We start from the raw sequence: 25,905 nt of genomic DNA on the forward strand, positions 1-25,905 counted from the left end.
ACCGCCACCCCCCCTCCTGTCGACCACAGGCTTGACGGGCTCGGAGGGTCCAAGGCCAGCAGCAGCTGGACCAGCACAGGCGCCCGAGAAACGTCCGCAAGACCCCAAGTCAGACCCCGCACAGGCCTCCTGCGCAGAGTCCTCTAACAATCAACGAAAGCTCCCCGGGCTCGGCCGCGTGGACCCCACTTAACCACGTACCTAGCAAGGCGCAGGTGCTCGAGAAACGGGCGTCTGAAAGACCGGAAAGGTGAACGGAGAACGCGGGTCCCTCGGAGGGAGCTGCCCGGCCTCTGCGGGAAGGAGCCGCTGACGGTCCGGCGCCCCCCGCGCCCCCCCGCGCCCCCCGGCGCGCCCGCTCACCTGTAGGCCCAGGGCGACACGCTGCGCAGGTTGGTGGGCGGCCGGAAGCGGCGGTCGGCGGGCCTGCCCCCGGCCGGGCAGCTGGCGTTGCGCGCCTGCTCGCGCGGGCCCAGCTGCAGCGTGTGGTGGAAAGCGCCGAGCACGCCGGCCGCCAGCCGCCCGTACAGCTGCTCCAGGAGCTCCTCGGGCCGGTCCGCGCAGCCCCGCGCCCGCGCCGGCCGCCGGCCCGCCCTCGGGGCGCCCCCCGCCCGGCCCGGCGACAGCGCCAGCAGGACGCCGGCCACCAGCGCCCAGACCTGCGGGACAGGCCGCGCTCAGCGCCGCGCGGAGGAGGGGCCCGCGCCCCGCCCCGCGCCCCCGCCCCCAGGGCCCCGCCCCACGCCCCCCGCCCCGCGCCCCCGCCCGGAGGATGGGTGCTGACCACGCCGGCCCCCGCGCGCCCTCCCCGCCCGCGCGCCGCCCGCGGGCACCCCGGGGCCCTCCCCCGCGGCGGCCCGCTCGCCCCCCGCCGCCGCCGCCCCGAGCCGGGGTCCGCGTGGGCCGCGGGTGCGCGGTGCGCGTGTGCGTGTGCCGGCCGGGCTGCTGCGCCGCGGGCTGCGAGTGCCTGTGACGGCGCCCGGGCCCCTCGGCGGCCCCCGCGTGTCCGGGGCGCGCGGGCCCCACGAGGCGGCCCGGGACGGAGGGCGGCGGCCCCCGGCGCCCGGGGGCCGAGACGCGGCCGCTGCGCCGCGCACTCACCGGTGGCCCCAGCATCGCCCCGAAGTGGCTCCGGTGGTCGCGGAGGCGCGGACACGTCCCGAGCGGAGCCGCGCGGCGCTGAGCGGAAGGAGGCGCCTCGGCTGGAAGGGAAGTTGGCCGGGTCCGGCCGCCGCGAAGAGCCTCCCGGACGAAGGCGCCGCGGGAGCGGGAAGGGCACCCGGAGAGGCGCGCGCGGGGCCTGGAAGCAGCTTCTTCGCCACGACTTCCTCTGAGGGACTGGAGATGGAGAGCGTTCCGAACGGGGGGCGGGGGCGCTTCTCCTTCCCCCAGACACCAGGAAGCGGTCCCTCTCTGCCCCCCTAGCACCTCCGAAATCCAAGCACCAAACATTCTACCCAGCTTGCACTTTTATGGCTGGAACTGGGCATCCTTGGGCGCTACAGGGTCGGGAACTCCTGCTTCGTGATGCCGGGACTGTAAGCGCGCGCAGTCATGTAAAATAAGCCTAATACTTTGTAAATAAAGAAAATATACTTACACGAGGGAATTCTATTTCAAGAACCAAAGCAGACGTGCTCGTTCGTTCATTCTGTAAATGAATGCTTAATGCTTTTTAGGTGGCGGGCTAGTGAATACGGTCATTTTACGGCAGTCATACTTGGCCAATAAAAACAAAAGATTGATAACAGCTGAAAGGTTTTCGAAGGTATAGAAAATACATAATTTATGGTTCCCTAAATGCTTTCCAGCTTTGGTATTTGACTGCCTTGTAAATCATTGGTTAAGCTACATTTCAGTTATGCTGTGTAGAAAAACAACACTTTTGTATGCCTCGAATATTCTATAACTGAAGAGTTTAGGAATTGTCCTATTTACTGCTCAAAATCCCACAGAAATCTCCAATTTAAGCCATTTAAGCTATTTACAGCTTGGCGAGTAAACGTTTGTTTTGAGGTTACAAAACTTTTTTTCTGATTAGTAGATGAATTGTGTTCTTTCTGGTAAAATGGGAATAAACGTATCAATACACAAACACATACTGTTTTTTTAAAATTTGGTATAAGTGTGGGACTCCTTTAGGAGACAGCAGTTTCATCCTTTGAAAGGTAAGGCGATACAGCGCCAGACCGCTCATTCTGTATATTATTCAACAAAATATCTTCTACTGTCTGATAACATGGCAACTTCCCTCTCCTCCCCTGTTACTCGGAAACGGAAGTATTTACTTCCCAACACTTTCCATTTTATGAAAGATCATAAACTACTGAAAATGCCTGCCCACTTGATAGAACATAAAATTCGTTTTTGTGATGCTAAGCAGAGTTGAGAAATTGTCTTCTCAACAGGTGCAAAATGTCTAGTCAATTCCCCTCAAACCTGAACATATTTATGAACGTGTGAAATAAACATGCTCATAGTTAAATCCAACATCAAGACGAGTGAGAAAAGGCAACAAAATACTCAAAAGCAGCCTCGTCATGTTCCCTTGGAAGCTAACTCTTCTACAGTGTTCTCCGCTGAAGGTGCCACGGTCCCCGACCTCACGAGAGCCGTTCCTCGCCCAGCCCCTGGACCGCTCAGCCCCCCAGCGCCAGGCCAGCTGTAGCTCCCTGGCATGGGAGCCGGGTAGGGGTGATTGCATCCACTTACCTTCCTGGGTTACTGACGGATCCAAGCCTCCTTCCCTCCTCCGAAGATCAGGTCTCCCCACCACGAGTTCTGTCTATCTGTCGTCTTCTCGGGCAGCACCTGGAAGTCCCACCACGCCGGCACCTCATTCCCGCACCTTTAACACCTGTGGAGGATCCACCAAGACCCGGCCTCGAACTGGCTACCCCAGCTCCACCTGCTTTCCCCCATCACGTCTCAACTCTGGAAGCCTGTGCTCACCCACCGCGACCCCTGCGATCATTACTGGTAACGGCTCCCCGTCCGTCCGAGTGTGAGTGGCCCCCGACACCAGCACCTTCTCTCCGCACCTGTCCTGTAGTTGAATGACCTCGTCTGCTGGCCCTGCTTTTTCACCAGCCACCCCACTCGAGCCGTAGTTTCCCTTCTCGTCTGGGAGTTGGTGGTTCGACGCGATCGCCACGCCCCTGCAAATACCCTGGTCCCTTGTTCCTTTTTCGCTCTGTGACATTTGCCTGGAACAACCCCACTCTGTTCCGTTCATACAGCTGGGCGTGCGCCGCATCTCAGATGGCCATTCCACACACGGGCCTGTCACACCTTCCGAGTTGTATTCTTCTCTGAGATGATTAACTTCCGTCTCCCTCCTCGGATCTCTCCTCCCCACCTCTTGCCCGGGCTCTGAACGCGAACGCACGTCGCTTAGCCTGCTGCTCGCAGCCCTCCTGACTCGCAGCGCACGATTTGTTCACCGCTTTCCCGGGGCCCTAGCGTGGCGGCACTGGCGCCCACCGCAGAAAGGCAACACCGGCCGCCGTTCAGCGCCACCGCCACAGACGCTGCCATCGCGCTTTCTTCTCTTCCTCACCACCCGCACGCAGGCCGCCCGCCCGCCCCAGCCAACCCCCTCCGGGCGGCGGGCCCGCTGCTCCGGAGGTTAGACCACAGCACATCACGCGCCCTCCCCGAGCGAAACCTGCCAAGGGCGCCTCCGCTGTTACCGGCAGCGTGAAGCCTCAGGCGGCGCTGGGCTCCACGAGGCCCGCCCCTGCCCCGGGCCCTTCACGCTCCCGCCCACCGGCGCCCAGCACCACCACCCCCCGCCCCCCCCGACGCTCGCGGGCGCTCCTCCTGCCGGGGGCACTGCTGCCCTCGAGGCACCTTCCTGCTGCTGCCACACAAATGCCCCTGGAGGGCTTTCCCAGCTCACGTCCTCCCCCACTCCCCGTGACACTCCTCCATTTCACTCCCTTCGCCGCCCTTAACAACACCCAAAGCCCATTAAAAAAATACATTGTCTGTCTCCCCCGCCAGAATTTATGCTCTTTGAGGGCAGGGTCTTGCTGTCTTGGTCACGACCTTAGCCTCAGAATCTCGCACACACTAGCCGTTTAGTGTATTTGGTGAACGCCTGCCCCCTTAGATCTTAACCTTTTCTGTGAGCAGGGAAAGTGCTCCGATTTTGGTGTTTGCTCTCCCGCACCTAACAGAAGTGTGCATGCCGTGGAAACAATGTAAAATGAGGTGGGGGGTCCGTCCTCTCTCGTGAGGTGTTACAGACCAGCCACGTCTCCCGACTGCACATCACTGCACTCCTCTGGACGGTACCCGCCAGCCAGACATACCGTAAGAAGGATGAACGCAGTCCTGGCTTCGACCCCGCACCCCGCGTTTCAACGGGAAGCACAACTCGAGGCTGCCGGCGCTCGGGGCTGCAGGGACCACGGAGAAGAGCAGGAAGGTCACGGGCTGGTGTTTTCTCTCACTACACTTTCCTGCCCCCAAACACAACTGCTTTACTAGTGTTGGAATCCCCATGAAGTAAAACTTCCAAAGCAATTTACCTTGAGTAACGACTCATCAAGGGTATGTCCAAGCACAGTATTTTTAAGCTGCAAAGCATGAAATCAATATAGTGTTTCCATTACTCACTTTGTTTCAATGAAATTACAGAAAATAGCAGCACACACTGTAGTAATAAGTGAGTAATAATACTTACGTGTGTGGAGGTACTAGGTAGCGCTACAAGATCTATTTCTTACTGTGGGTCAATGTTTTCAAGAGCGTAAGTCTCTGGCCTAAAGTATTATTTTCACACGTTTTTATTCCATTAAAAGCAAAACAAAATCTAAATCCATACTCATAGAACAGAATACACTTATTTAAAGTTTTGACAGTGTGCAAAATTAAAGTTTGGGTATTTAATCCAAACTTTAACATGAGTATTATCTTGTAAGGTGATTCCTTCCCTTTAATTAATAAATAATACTTTAAAATATATATTATTCTGGAAGCAAATCATCTCCTAATTCTTCATCAGCAAAATCATCCTCGTCGACTCTCTTTTTGGCTGCAGTTCTGGGTCTTTCTATTTGCGGGCCAAGCGGATCCACATAGGAGGCGTCTAGGTTTCAGAACAGATGGTTGCATTAGAGGAACAGGGAAAAACAGCAAATGTGAAACCAATGAGGCTCATCTTCAAAACTAAACAACCCAGAATGAAGAGAAATGCTCTCCCAAGTCATGTAAAACTTTTGTCTGTGCTGGAAAACCCTTAATAACGCCCAGGTGGACGCGTCTGCCAGGCCCGGGCACTTGCCTAGCTCCTTGTTACTGCTGCTGTCGTAAGGCTCCTCCGTCCTGGGCAGGGCTCGGAGCTGGGCGCTGAGCCGCTCGCCTCTGCTACCAGCACTACAGTTCTGGCCACCGTCTGGAAACACAGAAACAACAACACACGTGTTCAACACGCTGGGCAACATCACACTGCATTACGAATCTTAAAGTCTACTTATTTGTCAAGAAACAGGAAGGCTGTTTCATTCGACAGCCAATTTCCAAAGGATGTAATTCTTGTTTTCTGAAATTTAAAAGAAATCTCTTGTTGGGAACCTATAATATAGTCAAAGCATCACTCAAGAGTAGGCTTTATGCAGACCCTTCCCACCATGTGCTTGGAGACACTGGCGAACACCCCCTGGCGCGGAGCAGGGCAGCGGGTGGGGGGAAGGGGCTGCGCCGTCGCCCGCGTGGAGCCTGGGAGCCGTCAGAGGCCTGGGCAGGTGAGGAGCGGGAGAGGCTGGGCGAGCCTGGCCCAGGCACCGCCCCCCCAACTCTCTTCACATGCCTGGAGAACACATACAGAAGGGGTCTGATGTGCCTGGCAGAGGAGGATAGATTCTGGCCCAATTTAAGGAAAAACCTTAAAAGGATTATAGAGTCCAAATATGGAATGGAAATAGTGCATAAGAGACGTTCACACCCAAGACAGAATAAAAATTAGACTGAAAAACGCAATAAACCATTAAGTATCACACACGGTAAACGACCAACAATTTTAACACGAAACCTTCACAACCCAGTACGCGGAGTCAGTCAGCAAACCCGCTGTCCCCCAAGGGCAGACGGGGCCGCAGGAGAGGCCACCCGTCCGGCTCCCAGCCTCGGGAACACGCTGTCCCTCTCACCCCCCATCCCCGCAGACGCTACGGGGCGGCCATGTGGACCCTGAACTCGTGGAGCTCAGCTCTGCCTGTGCACATGGATTTGATTTAATTGTTTTTCTCAACTGATGTTTTGGCACCGAGCTGTTCAAACCTGAAGCCAAAATTTTGCATTTAAGGGTAATGCATTTTTTATTTCAAGTACTTAAAACAAGTTCATTTCATTTTAAGCTTATTCTGTAAAAAACAAACTAAAGTACTGAAAATCCTGCAAAGCTCTAAAGCAAACGCTGCTGCTTCCCAGTGCGATTTGTGTAAGTGATAATAATAACACACTGTTTGCCCAGCACCGGCGTGTGCAGGCGGGTCTCACACCACCTCCCGGGGGGAACCCCCTGTGGGTGACGGAGTCCGGAGGCTGGGTGACCAGAGACTGCCACATACGTGAACGTGGGTTTGGTGGTAGTAGTGGCGGTGACCTTTTACATACACGACGCTGCATGTAATCTGCATTCTCTCCTTTGAGATACAGCAGTGGTTCTCCAGGTGTGGTCCCAGGACCAGCAGCAGCAGCTGGGACCTGGTCAGAAACACAGGGCCCCGGGCCCGTCACTGCGGATGGGGGCTCGGGTCTGTTTTAACCAGCCTTCCCAGTGACTCTGCTACACACTCAAATCTGAGGACCCCTCGTGAGGAAGGGCGCTGAGGTTAATCAGCAAATTAACAGAAAGACCAGGCTGCAGTGAGACCAGTCTGATGCACAAAAGAAGAACAGTTTTCAAGGGCCCTCAGGCATTTCAGAAACAGTCATTTTATACAAACGAATAATTATGATGACATGTTTCCTATGGTCTTCTCTCCTAGGCAACACTTTTAAAAACCTAGCTGTAGGCACTGCACTTAATTTTAACACATCATACTTAACCAGCTCCAGGCTGGCCTCACCTGGATCCACATAGAAAACTGTCCCTTTCCCCTATTTGAGCTGCGGGTCTCGTCCAGACGGAGCGCCAGAGAGTGCCGGGCTGAGACATGCGCCGCTGGGTCTCCCGGGGCAGAGGCGGAAGGTGGTGGGCCCCGGGCACCCTTCAACACGCAGGTTGTGCTGGGAGCTCCTCCAGAGGCCCGAGGGATGGCCAGCGACCTCGGCCCACGGGGGGCTGCAGGGGGCGGGGAGGGGACACTGCCCAGGGCGCTCCGGGGGGCTGCGAGGCGAAGCAAGGAGGAAGCCCAGCGGGCTCAGACCCCAAAGCTGGGCGGGCCGGCCCCCGGCCTGGGCGAGCTGGAGGCAGACCGAGAGCCAGGCTCCGGGGACAGGGAGGGGCCCCGGGAGGAAGTGGGGTGTTGGCGATGATGGGAAACCAGGAACAAAAGGGCAAGTGTAGAGAGAGAGAGAGAGAGAGAGAGGCAAGCCCCCTGGGAGCCGGGAGCTGCTTTAAACCCGCCCCAGAGCCAGGCCCACGACCCCTGGCCTGCAAGGCCCGCGGCCAGAGCTTCGGCTCCAAGAAGCGTGTTTGTGCCCCAGGACTGCCTGTTTGTGCTGGGCTGCAACGCGCTGGATGGGAGAAAGGAAAACTTACTAAGAGAGAAACGGCAGTGGCGGGGAGGCTGGCCCAGGAGGCGCCCTCCTCTGCGCGGGGTGGCACCTGGGAGGCGGGCCGGGAGCCACTCTCTGGGTGGACACCGTCCTCCGGGCTCCGGCTCAGCACCGGCAGCTCTCAGGACACCTCGCTCGGAGGGCTGGAGTCTCCCAAGTGGACCCTGAACGTGAGGACCCCCGGGGGCCTCAGCGACACTTCACAAGCCCACGGTGACCAGGGCAGGCCCTGCGGACCGAGGGCAGGCTTGGTGATGGGTGTGCGTTAGGGACCGCTTGGCTACTCTGAGCTCAAGGTTTTCAGCGGGACGTGGAGGACCCTTAGAGGGTGCTGCGTCTGGTTCTGGAACTCAGTAAGTAACTGACGCTTCCCTGGGGGTTGCTCCTTCAAGGGGCGCGCAGTTCAAGGGCTCGCGCCTCGGCCGCCTGGCAGGCTTCCTAAGAGCAGGCGAGCGAGAGCGGCGGGCTGCCCGGACCCTCCCCGAGGTGCTTCCACGCTTTTGGGAGACGCAGGCCCATAGCCCCTCAACGACAATCCAAATTCCAAAGAGATCTAAAGCCAGCTTTCCAGGCAGCAACACAACTTCACGTCAAGAATAAAACCTGACTTGACCTGCAGCTATTCTGGGCCATTACTTATCCTTAGTGTGAATATTCACGCTGCACTGAAGCAGTGAGACTCCTTTGACTCGGAGATGCTCCCCAGGGGGGGTATAGGGTACGTGGCTAATGCACCACAATACATACTCCTCTAAACTCCGCAAAATGCTGAATTCCACCGCAGGTGGCCCCGCTGGACAAGGGACGGAGAGCTGCCGGGACAGGTCTCCAGACCGGGACCTGGATGGAGGGTCACCCACACGCGTGGGGCGGGGAGGGGCAGAGGGGGGAAGATGAGGGGCGGCCCCGGCACACGCAGGACCCAGGCTCAGGGCCGCCCTGCCAACTTCGCAAGCTCTGGGTGATGGTCCCTGGGACCAGGGACCCAGGCCAGGACTGGGGCTTCTGCTGGAGCAGCGGGACTGACCCTCGGAGAATCCAGGCGTCCCGCTGGACCAGGCACCGCACTGGCTGTCAGCGCCTGGGCGCACCTAGAGAGCAGAGCTCCGCCCTCGAGGATGGTCTCCGTCCCAGCCGCGTCCCCACCCCTGCCAGGCAGCGCCCTCAACAGATCAGGGCTCGTGTGTCTTTCCAAGTAGATCCTGACTTCCTTGAGGGCAGGGGCCCCGTCTCATTCGTCCCCACGTCCTCGGCACCCAGCGTGCATCCAATAAATGAACGAACGAAAGAAAGGCCTCCCTAAACCGAGGGTCGCATTTCTCTTTGTCGTGACTCCTGACCACAGACAGACACAACAGGATGAAGTCGGGTCCTGTCTGCACGACGGTGCTATTTGTGGACATGATACGGATCCCAATTTAGCATTTGTTTTTCTAATTAGTCTCTTTAAAACCATCCAGTTTCCCCTAAATATAACTTCTACTATCCCCTGAAGTAGAGACAGAAGGTAGATTTTGTTGATGGGGAAAAAGGGGAGGAAAACTTAACAAACCTTCTTATTAAGTAACAATGTCCCCAGCAGTCAGAGAATCGCCCAAAGCGACAGCATTTGCGTGGCTGGTCCAGAGACGTGCAGTGGCCACGGCTGGGACCACAGCCATGCCACCCAGTGCCCAGACCGGCACCACTTCTACACTACAAGTGTAAAGGTCTGTCAGCATCCTGTAAGACGACCCCAGGTCCCATGGCACCTCCTTACAACGTACATCTAAAACATGTGACACAGTAAAACCCACTAGTATGGACACCTGTGATAATCTATCCAATGTGCACTGTCTATTCATCAATTAGCAGAAACAGGTCCGTTTATTCAGGAACCAACACCCACTAACACCTACAAACACTCAATTACACAGCAGGCTGATGCTCACAAAAGTAGAGTAGGTGAGGTTTTACTGTGTATAAAACAAACAAACAGGACATTTTCAGATGACTTCAAGGTGCTTCTAGAAGCCCATGTACTAGAAATCTGTCAACCGGCACCTCCGGGGGGCAGAGACACTCACCACTGCCAGCGCTCCCGTCTCTCCTGCCGCGGGGACCCCCGCTGCCGTCCCTGCCAGACTTGGTGCGCTAAAGCAAGAAGGCGACACGTTAGAAAGGACATACTGGACGTCAGCTGTACTGTAATGAAAACAGGAATAAATGATAGTCCTTCAAGGTCAACAATAACCAAGAACCGATTTCTAAAACACACGTTAAACTGTGCGTCCCTTAGGCCTTACCGTCCTGCCTCCCGAGGCTGGGCTCACTGGGAGCGGCCCCTGAGTCGGCCCCGCAGGAGGAAGGCCCGGGCTGCCTTGTAAGTAAGGGGGAAACCCTGAGAAGGGCAACCAGTCCTACAGACACACGAACGGCACTCAGGCCTCAAAGTGCAGGGTCGTCCTTGCTTCTTTCTGCAAACAACTTAAAAACCAAGTATTTCCCAGATGTGAAAGCTCAGGTCTTAAACGCAGTAGCTGAAGGGGTGGAGGGAGAAGGGGACCTTGCGAATGGGCTATTTCTGCTTTAGCCCCACTTGACATGATTAAAGGACAACAGTGTTTTGAAAGTCAACTTCCACAATAAAGGCACTGTTAAATCTCACAAAGTACCTAAGATCTGCCCAACAGTCTACTTTCTTAGACACCAACTCACCCTTAAGACATGAGAATTATCTTCAAACTGTGACATTCTTAGGTTTATTTTTACATTGAACGGTCACGCTGTGCTGTGCCTAAGTTAGAGCTTTTGATTAAACGCTGACTCCAGGCTCTTGTATGAATAATGGTTTGTTTGGAGAAGAGGGTAGTCAGTGAGCAGACACAGACGGCTTTTGACAACTATTTACAATTGGATTGAAATTTCTTAACACAGATTGGTATCTTATTTAGATCTTCAATAACGTAAACATAATTTCATCATTAATTCAAAGGACACCATTTATTCCCCCAACCCCGACAACTCCCCAAATATTTATAAATTATCAGGTCACGGATGGGATTACTGACATTGTAGTCTCCTAGGAAGAAAAAACAATTTTTTTTCAATGACTCAAGACTCATTTCTGTAGAGACACAGATGTAGAGAAACAAATGTATGGACACCAAGTGGGGGAAAGTGGCAGGGGGGTGGGGTGGTGGTGGGATGAATTGGGAGATTGGGATTGACATGTATACACTAATATGTATAAAACAGATAACTAATAAGAACCTACTGTATAAAAAATAAATAAAATTCAAAAAAAAAAGACTCATTTCTGTAAAATGAAACACTCTCCTAAAACTTAGGACCTTCAAATATATATAAACATGCTTGAGTTTTTTCTATTAAAAAGAAATCTCCCCAGAACTCCATCTCTCCCTCTGCCTTCACAAACAAAAGAAAATCTAAAATTGATGCAACAAAATATTTTAATATCTCTAATCAGATTTTATTTCAGAACTTGGTTTTCATCTATCCATAGATTAATAATTGCCAGCGTATCTATAAGACCTAGACAATGAATGATAAAATAATTACACTCATAAAGACAAATGTCCATATAACTTGAAACTTTTTTCCAAATCAAATGTGGGAAAAGATCTAAGAAACTGTAAGCTTAGCACAGGACAACCTAGGAAAGTGAGCACGTGCGGCGATGACCGTGGCCCCGTCACACTGTCCTTGCGCCCGTCTAGAACCTTCCCATGCTTTGGCTCTCACCCGCCTTTGCCTAAGTCACCCCGTCACGCCCTTGCTTTTTTCCAGCCTGGAAGCCCCCTGCCATGGCAAGCACGTCTGCATCAAGACCCCCAGGTCCCCGCGTGGCCTGCTTCGCTCCCGGGAGAACCCAGAGCCGGCTGACTCAGCCGAGCCCCATGGACCCGAGTGGACCGGCGCCCGCTGTGGGCTCAGACTCCGTCTTCCTGAGCCCGGGACCGCACGCCCCCTCCCCGGTGTGGCCTCCTCCTCGTGGGCTCGTCCCCCGGCTCCACCGGCTCCTCCGGCCAGCCCCCCTCACTCCCCGAGGCCCCCGCGACTCCACTCACTCGTCTGTGGGCGGAGGTCAGGGTTCTCGTCCTCTTCCACCCATTTGCCACTGGAAATCAATAAACCCCACCGTGATCAGTCTTGTGTCCCATCGCCACAGCAGCCGAAGCAGCGAGTCCGCGTGGAGGTTACAGAGACGGCAATGTCACAAGTGAGACCAGAACGTTTACCAGCACATAGGCTCGATCAGGTTCTAAGTTTAAAGCAATGTGACCTGTGGAGACTCGGCCAAGTCTTCTCTCAGACCATCCACCCACAGAGGCCGGGTCGCGGGGCCTTCAGGGGACAGAAAGAAGGGGAGCCCTCAAAGGGTCAGGCCCCGCCACCCCCCCGGAGCCCCGGGAACTAAAGGGACAGGGAGGGGATGACCGAGCGGGGCTCTGTCACGCAGGGTGGAAAGGTCAAAGTGTCCACTACATTCACACCATGGCCGTGAGGGTCTCGGGGAGGGATGCTTCGGCCGCGTGACTGGAGGGGGTCAAGGTGAGGTCCAGTTTGGGGGAACCTTCTGGAGAAAGAGAACATGAAACTCTGAAAATAAAGTAGGCACAACAATAACAACTTATTGAGAGGGGCCGGTGCAAACAGCGAATGCCGGGGGTGGACCACAGGCCCAGGGACACAGGCGCACTGCAGTGTCACATTTTGTTCTCAGCAGGAGACACTGCCGCCTTCTCAGAGTTTCAACACCTCATAAAGTTCCCAGGAATCCGGACTCGCTTGCAGGGGCGTGAGGTACGGAAGCGGGACTGACAGAAGATTCTCATCATGGCAACACTGACACGTCAAACAGCCACAGGAAGGGGCAAAAAACGACACAGGCCTGCCTTTGCTGACATGGGAAGCTGCCCAGGTTATCTTCCTAAGTGAGGGGAAGACTCAGGTTACAAGACAGTACTTTTATAAAAATCCACTTTTGTTTAAAAAATAAAAGTCCCATTTAAAAAACGTATTGATATATGTTTGTATATATTTGTAAAAATGCCTGGGATGATGAAATGTCAGAATGCTAACAGTGATATCAAAGTCGTGGCTGAATGATTTTCACTTTTTCCTTAACACATTTTTATTTGAATTAAAATGTTACTTACAAAAGTAATCTACCTGTATTTTTAGAATAACATTTGTTTTTTCAATAATATGAAAAAAAAAAAAGATGCCATTCCCACTTTGGGGAAAAAATGAGAGAAGAAGGTACAAAGAGAAGAGGAGCAAAGGAGATATAAACAAAATGATGGAAAAATTAAACAGGGAAGTGCTGGGAGAGTGTCTTCTCCCCACCGCGAACACACGACACTGCTCTCCGGCAGGGGTCAGGCAGAGTCGCCAGGACCCGCGCAGCCCCACACTGTCACACTATCACCCGCCCCCGGGGGACAGCGGTCACAGGACCCGAGGGTGACGGCTGCAAACTCCCGCAGCGATTTGACGTCTCTGACATCCAAGTATGTGGTCATTTTCTAGCCATGTCAGGGACAGACTGGGACGGACCTAAGCGCGCCGCGGACGGCTTGGGAAGGCCAGCCGACAACACTGTCCTCATCTTGCTGATGAGAACCAGGTCTGGAGCTGGCCGGGACTGAGAGGAAAGCCCGGGGTTCCGTCCACCATCCGTAAGAAGTAGATTTTTGTCTTAGAACAAGGAGCAGTTGTTACCTAGTTAAGGATCCTTAAGAAGATTGGCTCTGACTTCAAATTCAAGAGAAAACAGAATTTAAGACGCTTCTTTGTAGCTTCAACTCCAAAGAACCCACGAACGTGGCCGCACCTCCCTGCCCTCGGACCTCTCTCACACCTTCCCGTCTCCACGCCAGGCCCCGAGGTCCAGCCACACCTCCGCCGGGGACCACTCGGACCCCTGGTCACGGGCCGAACCCCATCCAGTGCACACGGGCAGCAGGCGACCTGTGTGTGTCTCACTCTCCTGCCAGGTGACAAGAAGCTGGAGCACCTCGTCCGTGTCAAGCGTCTCCTGAGCAGGTGACCCAAGGACCCGGCGCAGGGTGATGCCGGCAGGCGGGACTCCACGGCCTTTAACCAAAGCGTCGCGGGAGCCTCACCCTGGAAAACGTCAAGGCCCAAATCACCACACACTTGATACCAAGGATGAATGCTATATAAATTATCTTCTGTGTTTTTGTTGAACTTTATAAATGCAATAACGTATAAAATGGGCAAAACATTCTTGCAGCTTTCATTACATACGTAAACTTTAAAAATTTTGCATTTTTCCTTCACAGTTCATTTAAAGTTATGCCTTTATGAGATCTTCATACAGAATCTTTTTCCTTTTAAGAACTATGACCAGAAGGGCTTCTACTCAACTAGCTTCTGGCAATAACTGGAAATTTGAGCATAAGTACCAACTATATTTTACATTAGTTTTGAATGTCACATATTATTTTAAGTTGGCCAAAGAAAGAATTTCTTGAAATTATTTGATTTCTTTGGGGGGAAAATGGCAAATACTGGGAGAGGAATTCTCCTTTTGAATATTGTGAAAATTTAGAAATTCGATTTTTAAAAAGGAATAAATTATTAATGTACTTCATTTGTGAATGAGCAATTAAAACTTTGTGTTTTGTAAACTATCTGTTTCCCCATCTTCTTCCTCCCTCCTAATCGTTTCCTTTTGTCCCTTAATCCTCTTTGGTTTGGGCTAGTATTTTTCTCTTCCTTGTCATATTTAAAATACTCAGCCTTCAACTCCTGTCTTCCCATTTTGCTCTCTTCCATTCGTGCAATGAAGTTTGAAGAGTTCCTTGCAGCTAACGTTCTTCTGTTCAGCGAAGCGGAAACTCGAACTGTCTCTTAAAACCCAACACTGCTGGGGGGCGGCTCCACCCCACGCCCGGGACTGTTTGCCACGGCTCTGCAAACAGGGCACAAAGCTCCCTCCCCGCCCAGGAACACAGGCCCCCAGCACAAAGGGGAAAACAGCCTCCTTCTCCGTAAGTGTTCCAGAAGAGGACGCACTTCTCTGAAAAGTCAGTCCAGAGAAATGAATTTCCAGCTTTAGTGCTTTAAGGTAGGAGCTAGGGGCCTGGGGAGGTCCATGATCCCGGTCCACATAATCCTGAATCTGTTTCTCTTTCCTTCTTAGGTCTACACAAATCCCTTTCCATTTTAAAACAGTGTTTAAAAATCCACGGCCTGATTTATTTTGTGTTTGCTTTTCCCCTTAAAGCAGATTCTGTATCCTGAGCTGGTGTTTGATCATTTGAAGGTAACCCTTCGGGAGCGTAACACTACACCAGTGCTTCTTGAAGGTCTGTGAATAAAAAATGCGTTTGAGAACTTGTTTAAAAACCACACAGATTCTTGGACTCCATACCCAGAGATTTTAATTCTGGGGTTGGGGTAGTCTGGGGCGAGGCCCAAGACTTTGTAACTGTAAGAAGCCCAGGCGATTCTGAGGCTCTGAGGGTCCACAGGCCACACTTGGAGAGCACTGTTCTGAGGCCCGAGCTCTGATCGAATCAGTGAGCTCACAGAGGTGCATTCTCGTTTAGCTCATGGAGTGAGCTACCAACGTCCTGGATGCAGAAAAGGAAGGACTATACACCCACTGAAAGTAATTGGTCGCATCATCCTTCTTCTCTACTATCCGTAAGGGAGCAGGGCATGGCAGTCAGGAGCCTGGACCCAGAAGCTGGCCTTCCCGGATGTGAATCCGAGGCCTACCCCCCGACAGCTGTGTGACCTGGAGAAAGTTGCTTTGCAACCACGGGCCTCAGGTTTCTCATCTTAAAGAACAGTAATAATAAAACCACATCCAACATCATGGCATAGGACTCCTGTGACGACTGAATTAGCCAGTACATGCAGAGGGCTAGAGCGGGCCCGTGCTCATCATGCACTGGGTGTTGCCGCTGCCGGTCGCTGATGTCCAGCTGAGCAGACGCCATCAGGGGGAAGGAGGGGAAACTGCAGCCAGAGCAGGGAGATCAGGAAAGGCCACCCAGCCTCGTCATTTCTTTTCCTTCTGCTGCCAAACTTCTGCCACCATCAGCACTGGCAGGGGCAAGGACAGGGTAAAGACAGGGGCTCAGCTCTGCATTCCTTCCAGCAGCTCAGGTAAAGGTGTGGCGTGATTATCCAGGACATCCCTGGTCTCAACCCTGTGGCTGGTTCCCAAACGTCTCCAGCTAACAATATGGACGAGCTCGACTACAGACACTCAGAGAGCTTTAGCAAGGAACACCTGAAAGCTAGACAGACTGTAGAAAGTCACCAACTGGAAAAAAGATACCTAACCATGTGGAAATATTCAAAGAAATCAAGATATATCTGTACAACAGGTATTACACAGGCCTCGGCAATGATTTTATGAAGAAATCCTAATTACGAAGGAAAAACGTTAAGTTTTTGCATCGAGACAGATTCTAAACAGGAGACACACAGGACGAGTAACAAGAAGTTTTAAGTTCAAATTTAGAAAAGGATAGCATCCTTACTTCAGGCGTTTATTTGCGACATTTTGTTTCATAACGAATAGCGTCTCATGCACCACGCAGCCAGGAAACAGGGTGCCCGCCCCACGGCTCACAATCTAGACAAATGCACGGGGACACGCAGCGATTTCCCGAGAAGGCTGCTCTCGGACCCACAGGACTCCTTCTCTGTAAGCCTCTGCTCTCCTTCCCAGGACTGACCTTTTCCACTAATTTCCCCCTCAATTTTGTGTTCATAAGCAAAATATAAGTGAGAAAACATCAAGAAAATGTTTCTCTTTATGTAAGATTTAATGAGCAGTCCCAAAGAACAATGGAGAAACTGATCTCAAGGAAACAGAAAGAAAGTGCTCTGTGGATAAGGGCTGTGACTTAAAGGAAGACAAAGGAATGGCTGGGACGAGAGGACGTATCTGAGTGACACAGGCACAGTGCAGTGCGGCAGTGATAAGGCATTAGGAAGAGAGACATTGCTCGAGCACAGTGACACAGCGCTCACTTGGGTAAGCCGGTAAGGTAAGCGCTGCGTAATTTAAACACATCAACTGTAACTCGTCTGAGCTTACTAAGTGTCCTTAATTACACCATGGCCAGTACAACATAAGGATAAGAGGTCAGGTCTATGAGAGACACAGACAAAAGCTGACGATGTTCACTGAATACACAAATGCTGTGATGAAGAGGAATCAAGAGGCTGAGTAGTCATTAGAAAGGAAAAGCCGTTTCAATGACATTCGATACTCATTTACAACAGTAAAATCACAAGCCCCCATGAGCAAAAGAGGTCAGGACAGGGGTTGCAGTCGGGTGGAGGGGGGGGGAACCGGTGGTGGGGGGGCTGCCATGTCAGAAGGAGAGGAGCACCTGTAGCGGCCCAGGCTGTCTAGATTCAAGGAGGGCAGGGGCTGGCGGGGGCTCTGAGGAGGGTGCGTGGCAGGCACAGGTCTCGACCTGACCCCTCAAGTTCACTTCCCAGGAGTCCTCGGAATCCATGTTTCCTAAAGGCTGAGTGCGGCCCCCGGAAGCAGGAGCTAGAAGGCTCCTGGCTCCTCACTGGGGTGGGGGGCGTCCGGCCGGGAGGCCCACTCCCACTCGGCTGCGGGGCAGCACATGGACCCCATGCAGGATCCAGAACTTGCCTGAGCTCACGTACACCGTTCAGTCACCGTTCGTAAGTGACAAACCACTGATGCTTAAACTTACGAAGTCTGAAGACTTCCAGATGCACCCACGGTTCTACACTAAGTAACTTCACAGAACTAGTTTTGAGCTCCAAAGAATTTCACGGTTTGAAATAGATACTTCTTTTTGATTCTTCTTAATAAAACAAATGTAATAGTAATTATGATGATAATTATGATAGTTTGAACTTCCAATTTGTACTAGTTTAATTTTACAAAACTTTCACACAGTTATCTAATTAAATTAGCAATTGGTACGTGGTATTCAGCTGGTCTTCACAGCAGGTTGTAACTATATACCTTAGCAGTGGCATTTTAATACCAACTTGATGTTTTATAGGATTTTTAAGGTAAAGATCTAGGTCATGCTCATAATGCTTTTACAACTGATAATTTAAAAAAGAGAATAAAACAATCAGGTCACATCTTCAAAGCAAAAACAAGATAACCACATTTTGAAAGCAAATACGATATTTAGATTTAATTATCCAAGGTAATTAAATTCTTGAAAAAGCTTAAGCTTAAAGAATTTTCTTTCTATGAAAGGCGGATACTCAGAAATCATGTTAAAGTTTTAAATATTCTAGGCTCAAACACAGGAGGGATTATTCTCTCACAGAAGTAAAACACTGCAGGGAACACAGAAATACACCTGAAGCCTCTGTATCAGTAATCCTCAGAGCCATGCCCTACGATGCAACAGAGCAGCCCAACGAACTGCTGTTGTAGGCAAGTGACTTGTCTCCTGGTTTCCACAGGCCACGAGACTCTCCAGCTGACACTGAAATAACATGCTAATGTAGCTAAAAAGTTACATCTACAAATTAACCTGCAGCTATTTTGTACTGGGGAAATTACAATTGTTAGTCTATTAGTAGATTTCCACTAAAAACTACACTGAATCTATTGCACTTTCTCTGATTAGGAACTAGATTTTGACTGAATTTTATCTTAAAACTAGAGTTTTAGTTATTCCTCCTTTTATGCCACAGCAGAAAAATAACTGCAACTTAATTTCACTGACAGAAGCCCAGACATCACTCAGCTGAGCTACAGAAGGCTGACATTTTCAAAATTGACAGCAGTTTTCGGCTCACATGACATACCTGTTCCCTGATTTCTTTCATTTTTTCCAATCTCTTGAGTTTTGTTGCATATTCTTGAACTTCTTTTAATCCAGTATCTGTGCAGAGACGAACCAAGAAACGTAGACCTAAATTATGAAAAATATTTTTAGAAAAGTATTTATCCATAGTGTTCAAAGAACAATAAATCAATAAACTCAGTCTTCTGGGACCCGGGTAGGAATGCTGCTCACAAACAGTGTTTGTTTCTCTTGAAAAATCACTACACTTTGTATTCCTGGCCCTCTGAGAACTGACCTCCCTGGAAGAGGGTTTAGAGGGACTCTGCCCACCTGCCCTTCAGGAGAGACCACAGCATCTATAACCCAAGCCTTTATCTCCTCATCTGCTTCTCCTTTATACCACTTACGACTCCTGACATACTATATACTTGTTTATTGTCTTTTTCTTCCCACTAGAATCCAAGCTCCACGAGGCCAGGATTCTGGTCTGTCTTGTTTTCTGCCACATCCACAGGGCAGGAACAGTACTGTGTACCAGCACTGCAGTCACCCCATAAGAATTTGTAAGTTAGTGACTAATTCATGACCATTAATGTATTACAAGAGTAATGGTACTAAAATAATCTAAAATGTCACACATTACTACTGTGTAAATTGCCTATGTATACATTTACCCTGATAATGCACAGTAAGAAGGTAATTTATATTTTCTACAAATAATACTCAATTATCTCTCTTATCTACCCATCCTTGGAAAGAGTGGCTTAGGAATATTTAATGTAAAATAAAACCCACTGTTTTCGGTAGATATCCTCTGAAATTTAGCATGTCACCTGTAACTCTATGGAGCAGGTCAATTTTTGATAACTGAAGAATGTATTTTAAGACTAAATCACCCTTTGGGTTCATCAGAAAAGTACTCTGCTCAGAGTGAGACCTTACATGAGTGCAAGTGTTTTTCCTATGCTACCATAAGGTAGACAACTGATTACACCTGTTTTGAAAATTAAACAGGCCAGAGTACCTTGGACATTCCCCACGGCACAGATAATCACTCAACTTTTTTTTTTTTAAACGCTTTTTTAAAAAAATAAATTTATTTATTTATTTTTGGCTGCGTTTGGTCTTCGTTGCTGCATGCGGGCTTTCTCTAGTTGCAGCAAGCAGGGGCTACTCTTCGTTGCGGTGCACGGGCTTCTCATTGCAGTGGCTTCTCTTGTTGCGGAGCACGGGCTCTAGGCGCACGGGCTCAGTAGTTGTGACTCATGGGCTCTAGAGCACAGGCTCAGTAGTTGTGGCGCACGGGCTTAGTTGCTCTGCGGCATGTGGGATCTTCCCGGACCAGGGCTCAAACCCATGTCACCTGCACTGGCAGGCAGATTCTTAACCACTGCGCCACCAGGGAAGTCCCAATCATTCAACTTTTACAGTGAATCTTAAACTCTCTTTAAAGAAAGAAAAGTGGCCTTGCTTGGAGGTGCTCCCTTTGCTGTCCAGTGCGGAGGTGCTGCAGCTACTGCAGTGGTCCTCAACCGGCAGCAGCTGCATCCCCAGGGGACACCTGACAATGTCATAACAGGAGGTGTGCTCCTGGCACCCAGTGGGTGGAGGGCAGGGATGCTGCTAGAACATTCTAGAATCCACAGGATGGCCCCACAGCACAGGATTACCCAATCCCAAATGTCAGTGCTGCCGAAGCTGAGAAACTCTGCCCAGCAGACTGTTGGGTTTCCACTCCCCAAAAGCTATTACTGCTCTCATTTAATCTCTAAAGTATCAGTTCCCCAATGTGACTGAAGTTAAGAATCACATTAAAAGCTGTTAAAAAAGAAATAGGAAAATAAATAGATGAGAAAAAAAAAAAGAAATATGAAAAATCAGATATCTGGGTCCACTGCAAACATGAATGAGAATCTCTGTAGGTTGGGCTACAGATTTGTAGTTTTTACAGGTTTTACAAGTAATTCCCATGTATCCTGTTTTCTGACTGGCATTTGGAAACTGCTGTGAGCTAACGGACCCACATCGGACCAGCATTACAAAACTCCTCACCCTTAGGCTCTTAGCAAAGGCCATAATTCTGAGCTCTCTGCTTTCACAGAAGTCAAATTGAGAAAAATATTACTGAAGGAACATGCAGCACGTCTAACCCCCGGACCAGGCTGCGCCACTGAAAACGTGGCCCAGAAAAGACCTGTTTTCACTGAAATGTGCTGTTTTGTGTGCACGGTCACTGAAGGACAACATTCAAAATGGTCTTTTCAAACACATGATTTTATTTGTTGGAGGGATGTTAGTAAAGCTAGGAGCTATGACGTCTTCCAGTGACCTTTTATCTACTCTCCTCTGTGTCTCGACACGACTGAAGAGTTGAAAGGATTTTCTTCTTCCCAAGGAACTACTTTTTATTTCCTTATAAATAGTACAGATTATAAAACCAACTGTATCTGCTCTCCTCCTTTAGTCACAAAGCTACTCGGGGCCATGTATAGTTTAGTGAGAATGTGAGACCTATGAATGTGGTTATTTTGTACTCTTCCGGATCCTGATCTTGTTGCTGTTACTGTAACACTGTTACTTCAAGTTGCATCAAATCTACTGTGCAATAAGACTGGAAGAAATGAATATTTTATACAAAGCCAACTTTATAAAAGGGAAATAAGTTACATATAATGTTTTAAAATTAATCTGCCACCAGTATCAGCAAGATTATTAATGTTCTATTATCATAAACTCTAAAGGTATTTTTTCAGTCTCAAAAAGTTATAATTAAACGGATGGTTTAAAATGCCTTTTCTAGGGCATTCCTGGTGGCACAGTGGTTGAGAATCCACCTGCCAATGCAGGGGACACAGGTTCGATCCCTGGCTCGGGAAGATCACACATGCCGCGGAGCAACTAAGCCCGTGCACCACAACTACTGAGCCTGCGTTCTAGAGCCCGCGAGCCACAATTACTGAGCCCACATGCCACAACTACTGAAGCCTGCGCGCCTAGAGACCGTGCTCCGCAACGAGAAGCCACTGCAATGAGAAGGCCGTGCTCCGCAACGAGAAGCCACTGCAATGAGAAGCCCACGCACCACAACGAAGAGTAGCCCCTACTCGCCGCAACTAGAGAAAGCCTGCGTGCAGCAACGAAGACTCAACGCAGCCAAAGATAAAATAAAATAAATAAATTTATAAAAAAGAATTTTTTTAAAGAAATAAAATGCCTTTTCTATAAAATACCACAGTTTATGAACTTTAAAAAATAATAAACCAAAATTTATTCTTAAAATTTCATAAAGCTTTGAAATATAGATCTGTTTACTACTGAAGAGAATTCAGTGGTATATTTAAATCCGTCAACAATTAAATTCTATAAAAATGTGTACTTGCATAGTCAAATTTTCTGATCCTATAACCACATATTTAAACATATGTACCACAAATTATAGGTTGGTATCTATGTATGCAATTACTGTAGCAAAGGTAATTATTACATATTAGGACATAAAATGTGAGAACCTATACTTTCAAAGTTACAAAATGTAGTCTCACTTACATTCAACATTTTCTGGAAATTTTCTGTGAATATCTTTGTAAGTATCTAATGCTTTTTGGTAGTTACCTATAAGTGAAGGAGAAAAAACAAACATACTAGCAGATTATAGAAATTAACAGGATTTAGCAAAATACTAATTTAAATTCAATATGCTGGCACCATTTCATTGGTTTAGAAGGATGACTTTCATGTTTGCCATAGGCATAAATAACCATTCCCAATATAACTTCTGTTTTTTGTTTGTTTGTTTTGGCAGTGCAGCATGTGGGATCTTAGTTCCCCGACCAGGGATCAAACCTGTGCCCCATGCGGTGGAAGCGTGGAGTCCTAACACCTGGACCGCCAGGGAGGTCCCTCAATATAACTGCTGGAAGAAAATGTACAGATAAAATAAATCTGAAAAAGGGGTAGAGCGGAAGTAAATGGTTGAAACTTAGTTCTACTTCTTAAAATAAACGAAGTAATAACATTAATTTCAACGTTATTCACTTGGAAAAGATGAAAAATAACTTGTTTTGCAGTTTTTATTTTCAAACATTAAAAAGTTTACAGAAAGCATTTTGTTTTGTAATAAAATAATTTAGCTTCACATGGCAGCAAAGAATAGGAAAAACGAATTTTGGATCAAAGACCTTTGCTAGAATCTCAGGAAAGAGTTATGCCCTTACGTCTGGGCCTCCTGTACAAGGGGGTGGCCCGCCGGCCTCAGCGTCGGGGTGGAGGCTGAACAAGACGGAGACCGGAGCACCCAGAGCACGGCCGGGCCGGCTAAGGTGGCTGCTCTTCTCCTCGCCTGCGCTTCAGCGCTCAAACCCGAGGAACACACACACACGCGCGCACACACACACACACGCGCGCGCGTGCGCACGCGTCACAGGACAGGCGCTAAACGCACGCAGGCAACTCAGACTCGCCCTGACGTAAATAAAATGTGTATACAGCGAGGTCTTTCCGCCAACAGGAAACACGGTAACATTAGAGACCAACCCGCAAAATGACTTGAGGCCACACCGCACCTGTGTCCCGCTGCCACCTGAGGTGCTCTTGGAGGCGGACAGAGGGCCCTAAGAAACGGCGGGGACCGCTGCCGGTGGTCACAGCTCACGCTTCCCTGGGTAAGGGAGTTCTCCTCCTGGACATCTGTTTGCTCTATAAGAGGGACTGCATTCTTCACACTTAACTACATTAGCATGTTATTTTAACTACACTAAACATTTTAACCACAGTGTTAACATTTATCTCCTGCTTAATCTTGATATTTTAACAGTATCATTCACTTCATGGCTAGTCCCAAACCATTAACACACTGACACTGCAGAACACGCCAGCAGCACAGGACAGGATAAAGACAGTCACTGAAAACACAACCAGGATGACTAGTGACATCTGCTGTACAAAATCAAGTCCTGCGGCCCCAGTTCTGGGCTCTCCTCAGCTTTTCAGGTGTGAGAGAGGCTCACACATTGGGCAGAGCACACAGGATGTTTAGAATGAGGTGACTAGATGGGACTTCCCTGGCGGCCCAGTGGTCAAGACTCCCTGCTTCCAATGCAGGGGATGCGGGTTAGTAAACGTAACTTTTATCTGTACATAGTAACCACTGTGTCTTTCATATAATGCTTGATATGTGTACTTATCAAAAGTTAATCTTAATAAATAAATCTACAATAGGAACACATTTATATGCATAATTACCTAAAAGATAGAAGCAAGCAACACATATTAAAGTGAATAAAATTAAAGCATTTACCACTTCTTCTAAAACAACTAGCTACCATCAGCTGCCATTTCACTTGTGTGGGCCTGTAAAAGAAATAAATTATGTGAAATTAGAGATGAAACAAAAATAATCTGTGATGGCCAAACAGTTTTATAAAGCTAAGCTACATATCTGTACTATCTTTCAATTACTTTTTGACATTTGATTAGATCATCTTTATTATTAAAAATAGCATATATACAATTTCCTTCATTATTATCTGTCAAATTTATATTAGGAAATTTAAATTTAGAGTCCTTCAATTAACTCACACCTTTATTTAGACATTCTTATAAGAACCACCTCACCAGTCTGGGTAAAGACCACAGCATTCTATTTTAAACATTTTTATTACCTTTGCCATATCTTATACTTAGTACCTAAGGCTTAGAAACCTAGGCTTAGGCCTGCAAATTTAGTATCCAAGAGGCAATTTTTGACCTTGTGTTTGAACAATTAGACTTAAACTAAAAAGAAAGTAAAAAAGAAATCTATTTTCTTTTTTGTCCCTTAAAAAGAAATGAATTTCTTTTCTAAAATAAACATGACCAGAATTTCTAAAGACTACTACTAAAAATTTCTGAGAAAAACAAAATTTGAAGGAATAAAAGACTAGGGAATAATTTAATGCTCTCCTCACTTCTTTTTTCAAATTGAGGTATAGTTGATTTACAGTATTAGTTTCAAGTGTACAACACAGTGATTCAAAATTTTTATAGATTATACTCCATTTATAGTTATTATAAAATATTGGCTATACTTCCTGTGCTGCACAATACATCCTTGTATCTTATTTATTTTATACATAGTAGTTTGTACCTTGTAATCCCTTACCCCTACCTTATCCCTCTCTGCTCCCCTCTCCCCACATCTAATGTTAAAATTCAATTTGGCCAAATACAAAACACAACATGATATATCCCAGTTATTTTTGAATAATGAATAAAACATTCTGATATGAATTTAAAGACATTTTTAAGAGTTTTTTTTTTATAAGTTTCCTCACTTTGATTTCTGTTCTGTCTGAAGTTAATATTGCTATTCCTGCTTTCTTTCTTTTTTTTTTTTAAAATAAATTCATTTATTTATTTAATTTTGGCTGCGTTAGGTCTTTGTTGCTGCACACAGGCTTTCTCTAATTGCAGCGAGCGGGGGCTACTCTTTGTTGCGGTGCGCGGGCTTCTCAATGAGGTGGCTTCTCTTGTTGCAGAGCATGGGCTCTAGGCGTACGGGCTTCAGTAGTTGTGGCTCGCAGGCTCTAGAGTGCAGGCTCAGTAGTTGTGGCACACGGGCTTAGCTGCTCCGTGGCATGTGGGATCTTCCCAGACCAGGGCTTGAACCCGTGTCCCCTGCATTGGTAGGCGGATTCTTAACCACTGCGCCACCAGGGAAGTCCTGATTTTTAATATATAATGTATATCAATTACAAATTGAGACCAATGAAACATTTCAATTAGGACTCTTTCAGAAATGAAACTTTGTCTTTGGACTGAGATAGTCATTTTCTGATTGATAAAGAAATAATACTTGTTTACTGAGATGTGAAAAAGAAAAATACACACAGAAAAGTACCTTGAAGGTATTTTTTAAAACATTTGCATAAAAAGGAAATATATTTATCATAATAAAGACCAAGTCAAATGAAACACAACACAAGAAAATCGAAATGATGCCTGAATGTTCACTAATAACTGCTCATGAACTCAGTACGTCTATCAGATTGTAGACATTTAACTAAACATAAAATCGTAACAGTTACCTACTGTATAAGAGAAGCTCTTTCAAAGTACTGAATGGCTTTTTCACAAAACTGGGTGTCGATGTAATAGGCCCCGAGCCATTCGATGACTTCAATATTGGACGGGAAATACCTATACGACTGGAAAGGGAGGTGTGACAAAAGAACTTCAGTCACAACGCACAGTTCACTCCCCAACATCTTCCCCACAGGCTGGATTAAGTTATACAGTGTGGCATTTCTTACTTAAAAAGTATGAGCTGTCACAAGCACTGTTGAAGTTTTGAAACTATGTAAGATTTGGAAAACTTAAGATTTGTTTGACACATTTTTCAATTATC

General features: G+C 48.6%; 2 protein-coding genes across 18 annotated transcripts in view; both read right to left on the reverse strand.

The window, feature by feature from the left end:
• The window catches only part of IL17D (interleukin 17D), a 26,329-nt gene extending 21,918 nt beyond the window's left edge, over positions 1–4,411 (reverse strand). For 2 of the 4 annotated variants that reach the window (XM_082435143.1, XM_082435145.1), the window contains exons 1-3: positions 1,102–4,411; positions 364–659; positions 202–234 (exon numbers count right to left, since the gene is read on the reverse strand). In XM_082435143.1, the coding sequence (XP_082291269.1) occupies positions 202–234; positions 364–659; positions 1,102–1,452 (680 nt within the window). In that variant the 5' untranslated portion in view covers positions 1,453–4,411. Of the gene's footprint in view, positions 1–201; positions 294–363; positions 660–1,101 lie in introns of all 4 variants that reach the window. The other 2 variants (XM_082435142.1, XM_082435144.1) reach the window with 2 other exon arrangements.
• A 151-nt stretch (positions 4,412–4,562) lies between these two features.
• Positions 4,563–25,905, reverse strand: part of IFT88 (intraflagellar transport 88) — an 80,906-nt gene continuing 59,563 nt past the window's right edge. For 10 of the 14 annotated variants that reach the window (XM_082435104.1, XM_082435112.1, XM_082435110.1 and 7 more), the window contains 6 exons: positions 25,590–25,705; positions 23,818–23,870; positions 22,068–22,133; positions 18,541–18,647; positions 9,795–9,861; positions 5,106–5,401 (listed from right to left, as the gene is read on the reverse strand). In XM_082435104.1, coding sequence (XP_082291230.1) covers positions 5,121–5,401; positions 9,795–9,861; positions 18,541–18,647; positions 22,068–22,133; positions 23,818–23,870; positions 25,590–25,705 — 690 coding nt within the window. In that variant the 3' untranslated portion in view covers positions 5,106–5,120. The other 4 variants (XM_082435105.1, XM_082435109.1, XM_082435102.1 and 1 more) reach the window with 4 other exon arrangements.

This window comes from Balaenoptera physalus (assembly GCF_965194825.1).
Source record: "Balaenoptera physalus genome assembly, chromosome: 18".
NCBI classification, from domain to species: domain Eukaryota; kingdom Metazoa; phylum Chordata; class Mammalia; order Artiodactyla; family Balaenopteridae; genus Balaenoptera; species Balaenoptera physalus.